Source organism: Opisthocomus hoazin, chromosome 4, assembly GCF_030867145.1.
Source record: "Opisthocomus hoazin isolate bOpiHoa1 chromosome 4, bOpiHoa1.hap1, whole genome shotgun sequence".
In the NCBI taxonomy this organism is placed as follows: domain Eukaryota; kingdom Metazoa; phylum Chordata; class Aves; order Opisthocomiformes; family Opisthocomidae; genus Opisthocomus; species Opisthocomus hoazin.
Window position 1 is genome coordinate 38,403,413 of NC_134417.1, and position 14,636 is coordinate 38,418,048.

Genomic DNA, 14,636 nt, shown 5'->3' on the forward strand with positions numbered 1-14,636 from the left:
TGAACAGCAGATATATGAGAATAAAAACATGTCAAAAACTTAAATGACGACATAGGTAAAATAGCTTTTTGAAAAGTGTTACTTGTGCTGACTTTCATTTCTACCCCTGTACAGACTCGCATTGCAAAACGAAGCAGAAAGCTGGTGGACTACGACAGTGCAAGGCATCATCTAGAAGCCCTGCAGAGCTCAAAAAGAAAAGATGAGGGCAGAATTACCAAGGTAGCACGCTTGGAAGGATACTGGTAGAAGACTTCAGGAGCTTGGGTGGCATTTGTTTCTGTGCAGAGACTGAGTACAGAGTTTCGCTTCTGTTTCCTCGCTCAGAAATGGAACTATCGATATCCTGAAGCATAAATGTGTATGGAGTATTTTGGTGGGTGGGGAGGGCACATTCAGCCTCGCCCAGGAAAGAGTCTCATATGAGCGCTAACTTTCTCTCTTGATGAGACCTGGCGGACAGTGAGTCCTGTGTTTGCCTGTGTGGTGTGGGACTGAGCCACATCCTTTGTGAAAAAATTTTAAAAGGCCCGCAAAGAGACCCACAAAACCAGCTTTGCTCGGTGTTCCTATGTCATAGTGATTGCACCCTGTTTCATTTTGTTTTAGGCAGAAGAAGAGTTTCAAAAAGCACAGAAAGTGTTTGAAGAGTTTAATACTGATTTACAAGAAGAGTTGCCATCTCTGTGGTCACGGTAAGCCTAGGCAGATATTGTCTGGAAGGCCTAAAGCGGGACTGAGAAAGGGGAATCAAGGGATTTTAACGAGCTGATAGAAAATGGTTTGATGGCTCCTTGAAGATCCTGTCTGTTATCTTTTTGAAAGAATAAAAGGGAAAATGTCTGACAATAATCCAAAGTTACACTTATTGTAGGTGTAACTATGCTTATTTTTTCCCATATAATTGGCACTTAAGATTCTGTATCATATCTTCATTCTGAGGTGCAAAAAGCTCTGCATTTTGTGGATAAAGAGCAGTGGCAGCACATAACAGCAGATCATGACCATGACCCACTGCTTCCATCACCTTTCTGAGAAACCTTGATAGTGGATACCTGAGCCTTTCAAGGGAAAAAAAAAAAAAAAAAACAAAAAAAGATACTTGTTAATAAAAAGGATCAAATGTTTCCACTGTCAAAAGTAATTGTACAGAGCAGCCACACGCTTTTCCAGAAGATTCACAGTGGGTCTATTTGTAGGTCATTTTTCTGTAAAAGGTATCAAAGTGACGACGCTTACAAATGTATAAAGGTTTTACAGCAGTTGTTGTTTCCAAGTTCCTATAAAATACTACTAAAGCAGTAGAAGAAGAGAAAAATAATATGATAATTACTTCAGAATACGCATTTCTTAGTTTTGCGCGGACTATGTCTGCAATGTAAAAGCATTTGATGACATAGATCACTCATTTGGGACGTATAATCATAGACTGTGTTTACACAGAAGATGCAGAAAAAATGAAGAGGCGAACAAAAGCAGTAGAAAAACAAGCATCTCATTAGTGTGCTATGTTCTTTAACAAATGACAGTCTGGAGTGGAAATGCGTTGTGAGTCACTGAAGTATCCTTTGTCTTCTCTGCCTTTGGAATGAATTCCTGTTAAATTTCAGATCAATAGAGGGTTTTCTTGCTGTGTTTCTGCGTATTTCAGTTGAAAAGCTTCTTAGCACTTCAAGATATTTATTTAATTGGCTTACTAGAAGTAAAACTGCAGATGAATGATTTAGAGTAAGGGCCCGTTTATTTTGTTATGTGTGTTGCCCACTAACTAGTCTCAGGGACAGGTAGAATTTAATTTGAGCAACCACAGAATCACAGAATAGTAGGGGTTGGAAGGGACCTCTGTGGGTCACCCAGTCCAACCCCCCTGCCGAAGCAGGGTCACCTACAGCAGGCTGCACAGGACCTTGTCCAGGCAGGTCTTGAATATCTCCAGAGAAGGAGACTCCACAACCTCCCTGGGCAGCCTGTGCCAGTGCTCCGTCACCGTCAGAGGGAAGAAGTTCTTCCTCATGTTCAGCTGGAACTTCCTATGCCTCAGTTTGTGCCCATTGCCCCGATAGGCATAGTGTAGAAAGCAATTGCTTTCAGAGTCCTTTTTTTAGTTATTACAGTTCTTCAGGAAGAAAATAATCAAATGAGTTGACACTTTGCAGGCTTATTCTTATGCCAGAGATTATTTTTGTTAATAAATTGAGTTTGGAGAAATTGCACATGCAGGCTTTAAAATAGGAAAAGGAATAATTCAAAATCTAAGAAAAGACCTTTGGCTTTCAAAGTGTACAAAAGCTATCTAATTACTCACTCCGAGCAAGCAGATTTTTCACTGACGTGAAAAAATGTCTAGTCTATATTAGAAATTATTTTCTCTTACATATGCATGTATTTCAGGGCTCGTTTCCTTAAGGAGGGCTGAGCATGGGACACCCACCCCTAGACCGTACCTCCTAGGCTGCCTCCAGACACAGCTGCATGACCTAGGTGCTGTGAGATTATCTCTGGCGCAGGCGCTCGCAGTGCCGGAGTGGTACCTCTCTCCTTGCAGTCAATGGTTGCCTGCTGTCCGGTGGGAGATGGGGTGCCCAGGGCACCTTGCCTTTCATGTGCTTGTGCTGCACTCGTGCCAATCCTTTTCCAGCCTTCTCCGTCTCTAAAACAAGCTGAAGCCCCCCTGCTGTGGAGTAGTCTCAACCTGGTTCACTCTGTGCTGTGTGAAATGTGATGGTTCTCAACACAAACAGAAATAATAATGAATGAACTAGTCTGAAATGTTGACATTCGATCCAATTATTTGCTTTGCTGAGAATAATAGCCAAGAATGTTTGTTGTAGTCTGGAAAGAAATTAATTTGCCTTTGTAGCCTTCCCACCCCTATCTTTTATTCTCTTTTTCCTTTCTTCGTCTCCGTAGACGAGTTGGCTTCTATGTGAACACCTTCAAAAATGTATCCAGCCTCGAAGCCAAGTTTCACAAGGAGATAGCTTTAGTGAGTAAAAATGAGTATCTCGTGTATAACGGATTATGTGATATGCGTAACAGCAAGGAAATGTCTTATAATGCAGCAGTAAAAATCTCGCAGAGGCACACATGAGAACTTGCCCTAGATCCAGATTTGTAGTGTAACCTTTGTATTTGTTTCTGCTTACAATTAAGGAAGGGGCAGCCCATACAATTTAGGATTGCAGTGCATTATCAGTTGTAGCACTAAATTCACTTTCTATTTTGATAACTTCTCTGTTCTTTTTAGCATACTCTTTCCTTCAGTATTTTTTCCATGTCCAATTGCTAAGCGTCTCACTGCTTTAATCAGTACAAGAAAAGCATGTCAAGCATTCCCTTCAAGACTGCTATATACATTTTCAGCAATGCAACATTATGTCTGTGACTGTTAGGCAAATCGAGCAGTTTCAGTGAGGATCTTTTAAATGTACCTTTCTAAGTGATAGTGAATTATCTGTAGTAACCTACTAATAGGAACCAAAATTGTTTGGAGAACTTGCTTAACTGAAGTCCCATGTAAATTGGGATTAGGCTTTTGAGGGGAAAACATGAATCTTTTCGGCAACCCACATTGCTTTAAACCAGGCGATCTCCTTCATCAGAGATCAAGTAGCAGCCAGTCACACTTATAAACTTGGTATCTGAAAACTCGCTTATGTTTTTGAAGAACTGCTGTTACCTTTGATTCTATGGATTCCGATAGATTTCCACGTAGGCTGTTGATATGTACGTGGCACTGAGTATTTTTGGAAGGATCTGTATGCCATTTTAAAATTATCAGATCATATATTATCAGGTTATCAGTTATCAGACGAGATTTATCACCTGTGTTTTTAATCATGACTAGAGTCCTTCATATAAACTCAGGCAAGTGTTTTGTTTTCTCAGTTATGTCACAAACTGTATGAAGTGATGACGAAGCTGGGGGATCAGCATGCAGACAAGGCCTTCACCATTCAAGGGGCACCAAGGTGAATTTGATGCTTTTTTTAATGAATTGCGTTGTTGTAGGCTTTATGGGTTTCAGCATGTGTAGAAATCACCTACACCATGTGTAGCAATTGCTGCACAACATGGTCACTGGGTCTGTTCATTCAGGATGGTAGATGAAGGTACCTTGGATGAAGTTCTTCTCAACATGAGTAAAGGTACAAAACTTCCTTCATCACCCACTTATTTTTCCTTTCAAAAAAAGAATAAAAGCCAGATTCTCAGCTATTGCAATTTAGCCTAGTTCATTGTAGACTGTTACACCAATTTGCAGCAGCTAAATATGTAGCTTGTTTATTCTTAGATGCTTAGTTTACAGCAATGTTGCTAACTCTCACCATTTTTTTTAAAGCTTTGAAACATTTAGATGTGTTTTTAGCTCCTAAAGGCATATGATTAGGTGAGAATCCCAACCTTTGTACGTCAGCTTTTATCTTTACTGCTGATGGGGAGAAGTCATGAAATGTGATCTGAGAGTGCATCATAAAAAGCTGAAAAGCTGAAATAAAACGAATGTCACAAAATGCCGTATTTTTAATTACTTTCAGGAGAAATCTTGTCTTAAAATAAAAACAAGAGCAAAAAAGTTTAAAATCAGATGGTACTCCCTTAAGGTCAGTGGATGCCAGTGCAGTATCTCTGATTTTTCGCTTGCAACAAATGCAGCCTTTCTGCCATGATTTGATCTCTTGGTACTGTAATAGTGATCAGCAGAAGAGGTTGAAATTCCGAAGCAGTGAGACTTCTCAAAATGCAATGATATTTAGAGTGAATACATAAATCCTGAATTTCCAGCCAATCCCAGCTCATCAGAAGCACAGAACAATGTTATCGCTACTGGTAATTTGCCCTCAAGCTGGGCTCAGATTAGCAACAATTAAGACTGACGAAACAACGTAGCATCTGCCTCAAACATATGGCTGATATTTCTACATTTGTTTTGATCTCACTTTGGAAGAACAAGGAGTGAAACATTGAACCTGCTGACCTGATGCAAAATTCAGAACTACTTTATTAAGAACGTGTCCAAAATGTTTGGTTTGGATTAGTCCAGTGTTAATCTATGCTCAGATGTATTTACACGCTGCCTCCAGAGTTGTTAGCTCAGGCATCACCACTTTCACCTGCTTTAGGATGGACTCGCAAGCTGGACTGTGTTTCCATAAAGGATTTGTAAAATACTTTTCTGGCATGAAAAATAATGTAGTGTTAGAAAACTTCAAGCAGTTTTCGTAACAAACATATTTTGTCCAGCTGTGCCTCCTAGACCATGTCCAGCCTGCACATGCTCATTCCCACTGAATAGCTCATCCCATCAATGAGAGAAATAATAATTATTGCTGCAAATGAGTAGACGTAGATTAACGCAGTGTTAATTCTTAACTTATTCTAAAAACGCTTTTAAAAAATACATCATTTTTTTAGTTACCATGTTACTCTTTTTTGCTGTACTGTTCACAGAGCCTGTGTGAAAATCTGGATAGATTGTGAATTCCATTATTAGTTATGGTGCTCTAAAAGACTGCTCAGGAATGGGTCTTTGTAAGATAAAAGAGCTTTCCTTTTTAGATGCATGAGAAATAGATACTAGACAAGTCCAGTATCTAATCTTTCCTTTAAAGAACAGTGTAAAAAGAAACGTCTTAAAAACTTGTATGCTACTGAATACTCTGTCCTGAAGGCAAATACTGTACCTGGGAAAGAAGTTTCTGAATAACTGCTTGTTTTTTCTTTTTTAATATTTCCACAGAAAGAGGTGGTGAGTGTGAGCTAAGTCTGTCCTTTCCAAAGAACAAATTTTTTCTTGTGTTAGCTTTAGGAATATGCTTATGGTGTGGTCTCCTCAATCAGGTAGCGCGTTTGGTTCTCCTTGAGGATGTGTAGGAGTCGCTCTTCTCTTACTGAGTACTGTGGTTGTTGAGTGCTGTAGTTTATAGCTTCCCCGAGTTGTAAGCTTTCAGCATTTCTAGGTTGCTGAGTATGTCTCAGTGTTGGCACCAGGTCCTTTCATGGGAAGGGCAGATGCTTTCTCAGGACTTCACCAGATCTTTGCTTAGTATCAGCAGAGCTCTGTTCAAGTCACATGGCTACTGCTTGTCTATAGTTGTGCTGAGTTGTGCCTCTAAGTAGTGGTACCCTACTAATAATTTGGTTGTGTCTTATTTTATTGAAACCTTTCTGAAATTGCTGAGCTTTTAAGATTATTTGCATTACTTACTGTTGTGTCTTCCCCTGAGTTTATCTTTGGAGACTTTTATTCTAGAAATCTGTGAAATGAAGACAATAATTCCATCTGACATTTTATAATAGTTACAAACTTGTAAATGACACATTAGTTCAAATACAGAATCTGAAAAAATGCAGGTACTCTGTTTCCCTCAAGTTATAATGATCAAGTAAACAGAAGTTCCAAAAATCAAGATCACTCAGAATTAAAACTTCCTTAGACACTCTAGATCACCAAATTTTGATTGAATTTAATGGCAGTTTTACGTTTAGTCGTTATACAATAGCTCACTTCATCTCCAGTGTGTACTGCATTTTGTGATCACTGGCATTACATCAGGATGCAGTTCAGCTATTGCATCAAATTGTCAAGGTAAGAAGTCAGCATAATATGTATGTCCTCACCACTGCTTTGCTTCTGTCTAGTGATTCAGGTCCACTCCGCATTGCGAAAACACCGTCACCACCGGAGGAAGTGTCTCCCCTGCCTAGCCCTACTGCTAGTCCCAATCATATGCTGGCACCAGCATCTCCGGCACCAGCCCGGCCGAAGTCACCCACACAGGTAAGCGGAAACCCAACGGGAGAAATTGGCCTGCTGTGCAGTAAAAGATAGCTGAGATGATGTAGATGGTGGATTTTTAATCTAGGCAGTGACTGAGAACTGACAAGGAGGCCACTGGCTCTGTTGCACGCTGTTCTGTTCATTGGCTGCTCATCTCTGTCACGAGCATGGGTGGAAAGTGGTTTTCATATAAGGGGGAGTGAAGAAAATTAAAGGTGCCTGGTGAACTGCGGGGCACTTGTGGTGGCAGAGCAAAACACTTCTGAAAAAGTAGCATAGTCTCTAAGGAACTGTATCCTAGCAGTGACAGTTTTAAAAACCGATTTCTAAAACCTCCTCATGAATTTCAGTGCATTATATATTGCTGCTTTTCATTCATCTTCAAATTTGTGAGTGTCACTGGTCGGCCACCATGGATTTCCCTCTAAAATGGTAAATAATAGAGCTAGCTTAAATGCCACTGTGATAATTACTGATAATTAAAGGCTTGTTGGTTGTTATTAACACTGAATTGAGAAGTCTGACACTGTTGGAGTCATTTCTATTCTCACCAGTACTGGTGAAATAAGCATCATTTTCATGAAAGGCTTTATCTGCAGCATAAGAGTTGCATATGATACTGCATGAACATATCAAACACAAGACGTGTTGACATGACTGATGTTTCAGAATGGGGGATAGCTTCTGTGCTGGTTGCTGTTTCTATGGGTGAACACGTCAGGAGAAATCTGGTTTTACATTTGATTACATGTGATCACACTTGTTTTCTCTGGCCTCCCAAAATGTGACATCTCGCGGCCTGAGTATTCATCTGATATGAATCAGTTTAGTTTTACTGGTGCCAATAGTGTTATGTCACTATATACCACCTGAGGATTTTATGTGGATTTTTTTTCTTGGTATTTTGACAGATTTTTGAATTATGCGATAGTATTTGGTATTATTCCAAGCAATTAGTTTGTTATAGTTACATGAATCTCTGTAGAGCAGGGAGAATTGGTAACCTGAGCACCTGGGAGATGCTGTGGTTCACAGAGATTATATACTCTTAGCATTAAGTAGTCTTTAAACAGGTGGGCGGGGACAATATCCCACAGCTAAATAGGAATGAACTTAAGAATCCAAAAAGCTGCAGAGGCCTGGTTCTGGGCAGTATCGCCATTTCAGCTGTGGGCTGCATAGCAGAGGGAAGTGACTTGCACTGTGCGCCCATCACAGTAGAAAAAAATCAGCCACAAAATGCTTTTGTATGAAATCTTAAACCTTGGGTTGGATTGTGTTGGTTTATTATTGTAACGTTTATTTCAAGGCATTGCGTGGTGAGCAACCAAACTTCTGCCTCATGGCTTTTTCCCACATTTAAGGTGAAGCAGCAGAGATAAAAACCGAACACAAATTGTTTAGGCCTAGCTTAAAGCTCTTTCTTTTATCCCTGAACTAGTCTGTGACATTTTTGCTGTCTGCCTAGCTGAGGAAAGGTCCGCCAGTCCCACCGCTGCCTAAGCTCACGCCCACGAAGGAGTTACAACAGGAGAACATCATTAACTTCTTTGATGACAATTTTGTCCCAGAGATCAATGTGACGACCCCATCACAGGTAAGCTTCAGCGGATGGTGTCTGGGTCCAACTGGCAATCGCCCGGAGTTGGCCAAGAGAGTGCCTTAGGTCTGGTCTCCATGGGGTGGGAGCAGGAGGGTGCAGGTAGAAAGCTGAGGCACAATTACCGTTTTATATTATCTTGAAAGGGTCACGCACTCGATCTTTTATGTTTGAATTGGTCACTCATAATCACTCAAGAAGGCTAGCATTGCTAATATATTGAAACAAATGAGAGATTTCCTGAGAGGCCTGACTAAAAATACTGTGAAGCACAGCCACATTTGAGATTTACCTGAATCCAGATTTCATTACAAGCTAAGAGTTGATCTAAGATGCTTTATTTCTAATCCCAAGCATCTCAAGTGACACTTTACAGGGATCCTTGGTTATTTACATTTCTTCCATCAAAATCATAAAAAGTATTCCTTTTTTTCCTTTGAGGGATTTATAAAAAATTGGAACTTGTCTGTTTTAATCAATTCTTTGAAGGTATAAAAGGCTGCTCCAGCTAGATAATCATTCACTTGGTTTTGACTCATAGAAACATTAGTTATACAGCAGAGAAGGGATCAAAATTACTTTTATCTCATTATTATGAAATTTTTAAAAATTGCGTATAACAAACAGAAAAGCCAGATTGCATAAAATAAGTCTGTATAATTTGTGTTCAGTTATTCGGCACTGATGCGGTTTTGGTGACTGCTGGTTGTTCAATAGTGGGCCCTTTCTATTATGGTAATTACAGCTCTGAAATCTGAGCCTGTGTCTGATAGACTGGGGAGAAATATGCAAATCTGAAGCTTATGCAGAATGTTTATGAATTTTTGTTTTCATGTGAATTATTGTTTTTGTGCTAATTCATTTGACAACACAGGAGAATGTAGGCCCAGCGATGAAAACCAAAAGTATTTTGGAGAATTTGAACATGTGATTTTTTGTTTCTTTTTTCCTTCTTGTCGAGGGGAGAAAAAAGCATTGCTGTCCATAAGGATCTATTTGGAAGAGAAAAGAGTTATTTATAGTTAAGTCCCCATGCAATTAAAGAATTAATGGCAGCTTCCAGAATCAGCTGCTGCTGGGCCCCCCTACTGAAGGGAAATTGCGGGTCCGTTGCATCATTGTACCCTGACTTCATGGGAATTCTCACTCTGGCAGCATGAGCTTTGACATCAGTGGTAGGAGTCGGTGTAACCTGTGCTAGACGTGGCCCCTTGCATTAAATGCTCAATCCACCTAACCTTCACCTGTCAGGCCAGCCAGGGAAGCAGCAGTGGAAGAGGTTTGCTTTTACATGAAGAGCTGACACTGGAATATGGCTTTAAATGAGTAAGTCACATTTCCAGAATCTTTAAATCCTTTCCATGAGAGATTGGTATAAAAATAGAATGGCATAATATAAGTGTGGTGTGCTCCTGAGAACTGAAATCCTTACCTTTTCTCTCAAGAAAAGATTGATCTCCCTTCAGTGAGTGATTTATGCCTCTCCCTCCTCCACAGTGAGTGACCTGGGAATGACCTAAGCTATTTCCTGGCCACCTTCTCGTGAATCATTGGCACTTCTACCTCCACAGAACCTACCCTCATCACTAAAGCATCCTTCTTGTATCTGAGATCTCTGAGTATGTACAGGCATACCCAAATAGTGTGATGTATAGGTTTTATATCCTTCTGTAAGAGAACCAGTTGTTGAAAATATATTGCATGAAATCCACAGGAAACATGGACTTCTTCCTCCTGGTGCTTACAGCATCTCCTGTACGCCCAGAGCCCTTGCTGGGCAGTATGGAGGAAGCTATGGAGCCTGCAGAGCCCTCTAATGGTGCAGGACTTCCCAAAGGACCAGGGCTGGTGTCCCTGGCACTCTGCTCACTCAGAGACACAGAACCCACAGGCTGGTGAATGAAGCTTTGCTGCTTTAATCCCATGTTTCAGAGAGGATTACGAACAGGCCAAACTCTTCTCCTCTGGAACACAAATAACCTGTAATTGTTATCGTTCATCTTTCTTTACCAAGCAGTACTAATGCATTTGGTGCTGCGCAAGATGCTGAAAGACAGTTCTGCGTGATGCTGCTAAATATTTTGGTCATGATTCAACAAAGCAGCTCATGCTTCCAGTTTATTCATTGTCAAAAATAGATTTAATTACTGCTAAGTAAAAGAAAGAGGTGAGAAGATGTGATATCTGGGTGACCGGATGAAAGGATCATTTTGAAATGAGTGTTCCCTGCTTTACTTCTTGTTTTCTTCACATCACATTGCTCCCTAATGTCCGGTTACTAGCTTGGACTTTGTGGGCCTTTATAATAGGCCCCTTCTGTGTACTTAGGATGTCTGAGTATGTCCGACAGCTTGGAAGTGACCAACCCGTATCTTAGGGCTGTTTTAAGGCTTGCACAGACTGTGACAGTTCTGATGGTCCTTGCAGGTTTCTTGTGCCTTCTCCATCCCTTGTGCAAACACGTCCTCCGAGAGGTACAGCCTTGCTTCTGCCACAGACACCTCTTTCAAATGTGGCGTTTATTCATGCTGTCCTGCTATGGTGGAATTAACACAGGATGACTGCCAGGCCTTCCTGTCACAGCTTTGTGCCTTATTGAGAAGTTTCCTGAGGTTCTTGTTTCTCCTAAATCTCCATCTAGCAGGATATCTCAGTTACTCTGTATGTTTATTTTGCCCTTTGTCCTCAAGTTCTGACAAGTGTTCTCCTCATTGTGGTCTGAGGTTAATGGGTAATGGCAATTTTTGCAGTGAATAATCAGTACCCTGTCACTACAGATACCTTAGCTGTCAGTACACATGGCCTAAGTGAGACTCCTATTCATTTGATTCAGTCCTCATAAGTAACAACTTCATTCTCGAACCTCACTGAAAATTAACTTTTCCATCTCCATCCGTTTCTGATTATATGCTAGCTAATGCTGTGTTGTTTCGTCAAGCTGTATAACCATATGAGTACTCTTGCCTCAAGGGCATATGTGATGGAATCTAAATACATCAGATGAAAGGCATGACAGAGTGTAATGCTGGTTACTGGTGGGAAGGGCTGGTCTGGTTTTGACTTTCTGAAGTAAGAGACCATAACACCGGCTTCAGTGTGTCAGACCAGTTATCTATCATCACCAGTGGCCAAAAGCAGAGGGCAAGGGAAGTATATAAAACAAGGCACATAAAGTTGGTACTCCTTACACCCCTTTCTCCTATAGTCTCCCAGCCTTCAGCCACTTGCAGCTCAGGAGCTTCCTGAACACGATTTTTACCTATTTAATAATCCTCAACAGACTACTTTGCCAGAAATCTGTTTGGTCTTTCAGCACGTGTAAATTTTTCGCATTCACACTACCCAATTGCAAGGAGGTCCCCGCCTGAACTCTGTGCCACATGGACCACCACCATCTCTTCTTTATTCTGCATCTGCATCCATAAACTTCGCTGCCACCTGCCTTCCTGCTTTGGAGGAGTCGTGGAGCAGCCAAACCCTGGTGACTCTCACGCTGGTGTAGGCCCTGCTCACATCATCGCTAGAACTCCTCTTCTAGACTGAAGAGTTCCAGGTCACTCTGTCATTCCCAGCATGGGAGCTGAGGAGCTATTTTGAGATTTAAGATTATATGTGAATGTATGTGTACAAATAATTTCCCATGGTACCATTTCCAATCTGAACACTTTTCAAAATAGGATTCTAATTAATACTTTACTATCTGCATGTTCTGTACATCAAAAGACAAGCTTCTCTCACTATTTAATAGCAACTGAACAACTAGCAGTAGGCAGTACTAGCCTTGTTGCCAAAACCAAGATGCTTGCCTAGAATATTTATCATGAGTGGTAATTAAATCTCAGCTACAGTTTCACACCAATTAAAATTTTATGTTGAAGCATGCTAATTATTTGTTTGTGTCACTTTACAGCGGGAAAGACCTGTAGCCCATAGAACCAATACATATATTTATAGTGACCCGAGAGGCCTGGGCTAATTCATTAATTGCAAACAAAAAAAGGATCTACCATGTAATCCAGTTTTGTAAGCGCAGATCAGTGTAGCAAGATGTAGTTACTGTTTTGCAAGGTGTTTCCTCAAGTTTAGAGCTAAGGGCAGCATTAAATGTAAATCAGTATTCATGTTCAGAATTGAAATTAAATTCAGATGTATTTGTGTCCTTCTGTATTGGCTTTTTACGAATGTTTGTGTTTGGAGAGAGATTCACATATTAAATGGCACCCAATGTCCATACATTCTATGTAGATTTTAATTTTGGTGTCTGTCTCAAAGCACTTTAGAAGGGCCTTCACAGTCAAATGGTGAAGACTCAGCACTTTTGAAAAAGGGCTGCTGAAAAGGCAAAGCTGCACTACTGAGAAAACAAAGGCATTGTAAGAGTGAAGCTCATAAAAAAAAAAAAATTAGAAGTTACACTAAAGCTTAGGGAAGCCTTCAGAGCTTCCACCACTTCTGACTTGCACCACAGCTAGAAACTCAGTGATATAATTTTGTTTTTCTTCGGCCTCTTAATGTTTTGCTGCCCAGGGCAGCTTTTGAAAGGTGAGTTTTTCAAGAGTTATGTTTCTCTTGTAACAGAACGAAGTTCCTGAAGCTAAAAAAGAGGAATCTTTGCTAGATTTGGACTTCGACCCTTTCAAGCCAGATGTTGTATCAACAGGAGTTACTCATTCACCCATGTCTCAGGTATTTCTTTGCCTTGAGGTACGCAAAGCATATGAATGCAATGTGCTGTGTTTGGTAGCAAAGATTTGCCTTGTGTGCTAATGAGCAGTGTATCTGCAGTGTCTGAAAAACTTCATCCTCCTGAGCAGCTCAAGTCAGCCATCCATCTTTCCGCTTCACTAACTCTGTGCTTGATGATGGACGGGAAGGAGAGGAAATTGTCAGGTGGTAAAATGAGATGCCTGCCAATGAGAATGGTTGCTGGTACCTTGGCCTTGACTGCAGCATGATGTTATATTCCATCTTTAGCGTACCTCTGAGTATTTGTAATTCTCCAGCACCTGTTTTTCTGACTTTTTTTCCTGACCTGGCTTTGGCTTTTCATGTCTGGAAGGATGCCTCAGGGGAACTAGGTCTCGTGGAGTCAGCATGCGATTGCTTTGCTGTGATGGAGTTTCTGTACCAAGCAGTGGATGTGATCTGAGTGGTTTTGCTTTTATAAATCTATTTTAGACCTAACCTCAAGGAAAATGAGAGGATGCAATAGGATGTTTCCTTGCAGGATGTTGTGTTAAAGAAGTTCTGTATTGTATGGTAATATTTGCCATGGTAGTTTCTTGCTGCAATATGAAAAAAAGAAGAAAAGTAAAAGAAAAAAAGAAGGTTGATATAGCAAGTTGCTGTTTTTCATCGGCTTACCCTAGGGGACCTGCTATTTTAAGATCCAGAACTCGCCCTCACTACCCATAGGGCTGATAGTACACTAGGGAAGTTCTCCTGGCCAGCAGAGCTGGAGCTCTGCATTGTACACGGAGGAGGAAACAATATTAACATGCTGTTAGCAAAACCTGTTATCCCTGTGGCTATCACTAACCTGGACTGTACTGTGAGACATGAGAGGACTAATCAGCTGTTCAGGAATGCAGCACGGGGAAGGGAGTGAGGCGACAAGAAGCTTTAAGGCTGAGATAGTCCTGGCTCTCTGCTGATCTCTGCCTTGGTTAATTAGTTTCTTATCTGGTGTGCAGTCCGAGTTGTGTAATGAGATCTGTAGTGATCTCTGATGGATTATGCACTGTCAGAAAAACAGTGCATCGTCAGCACTCTGAACAGTAGCTGAAATTTCATATTGTGGTTTGCTAGTAGAAATGTTTAATTAGAGCAGAGGCTTTGTGCATCTTTCTTGCTATTTTTCTTGCTCCCTCAAAACAGGAAAGAGGAAGGAGAAGGGGAAGGAAATTCCTTGGCATTGAGCAGTGACAAAAAACTGTAGCTGTGCTAACTCTATCTACCCTTTCAGCTTGTGTTGTAAATAATGCTGATTAGAGCAGTGCGATCATTAAAAAGATGACGTTTAACTTGTGTGACAGGCAAAGACATTTAACTTTTGTGACAGGCACACTTGTCCTTATATAATATTGTGCAGATTGTAGAAGAGCTTATTAGTTCAGTGAAAAAGAGTTGTTTTAGATTCAACTGTACCTTGAAATAGAGAATATAATTCCATGTATATTACAATGTACATTGTAAGTTTTCATCAAGGTGCATAGGAAGCATTCACTGAGCACCTTCAGTCTCTGCTCTCCTTTT

General features: G+C 40.7%; 1 protein-coding gene across 3 annotated transcripts in view; it reads left to right on the top strand.

The window, feature by feature from the left end:
- Positions 1 to 14,636, top strand: part of AMPH (amphiphysin) — a 125,231-nt gene that overhangs the window by 81,836 nt on the left and 28,759 nt on the right. For all 3 annotated transcript variants that reach the window (XM_075418609.1, XM_075418607.1, XM_075418608.1), the window contains exons 6-12: positions 115 to 222; positions 610 to 695; positions 2,911 to 2,986; positions 3,889 to 3,971; positions 6,643 to 6,781; positions 8,250 to 8,378; positions 12,960 to 13,067. In XM_075418609.1, the coding sequence (XP_075274724.1) occupies positions 115 to 222; positions 610 to 695; positions 2,911 to 2,986; positions 3,889 to 3,971; positions 6,643 to 6,781; positions 8,250 to 8,378; positions 12,960 to 13,067 (729 nt within the window). The remainder of the gene's footprint in view (positions 1 to 114; positions 223 to 609; positions 696 to 2,910; positions 2,987 to 3,888; positions 3,972 to 6,642; positions 6,782 to 8,249; positions 8,379 to 12,959; positions 13,068 to 14,636) is intronic.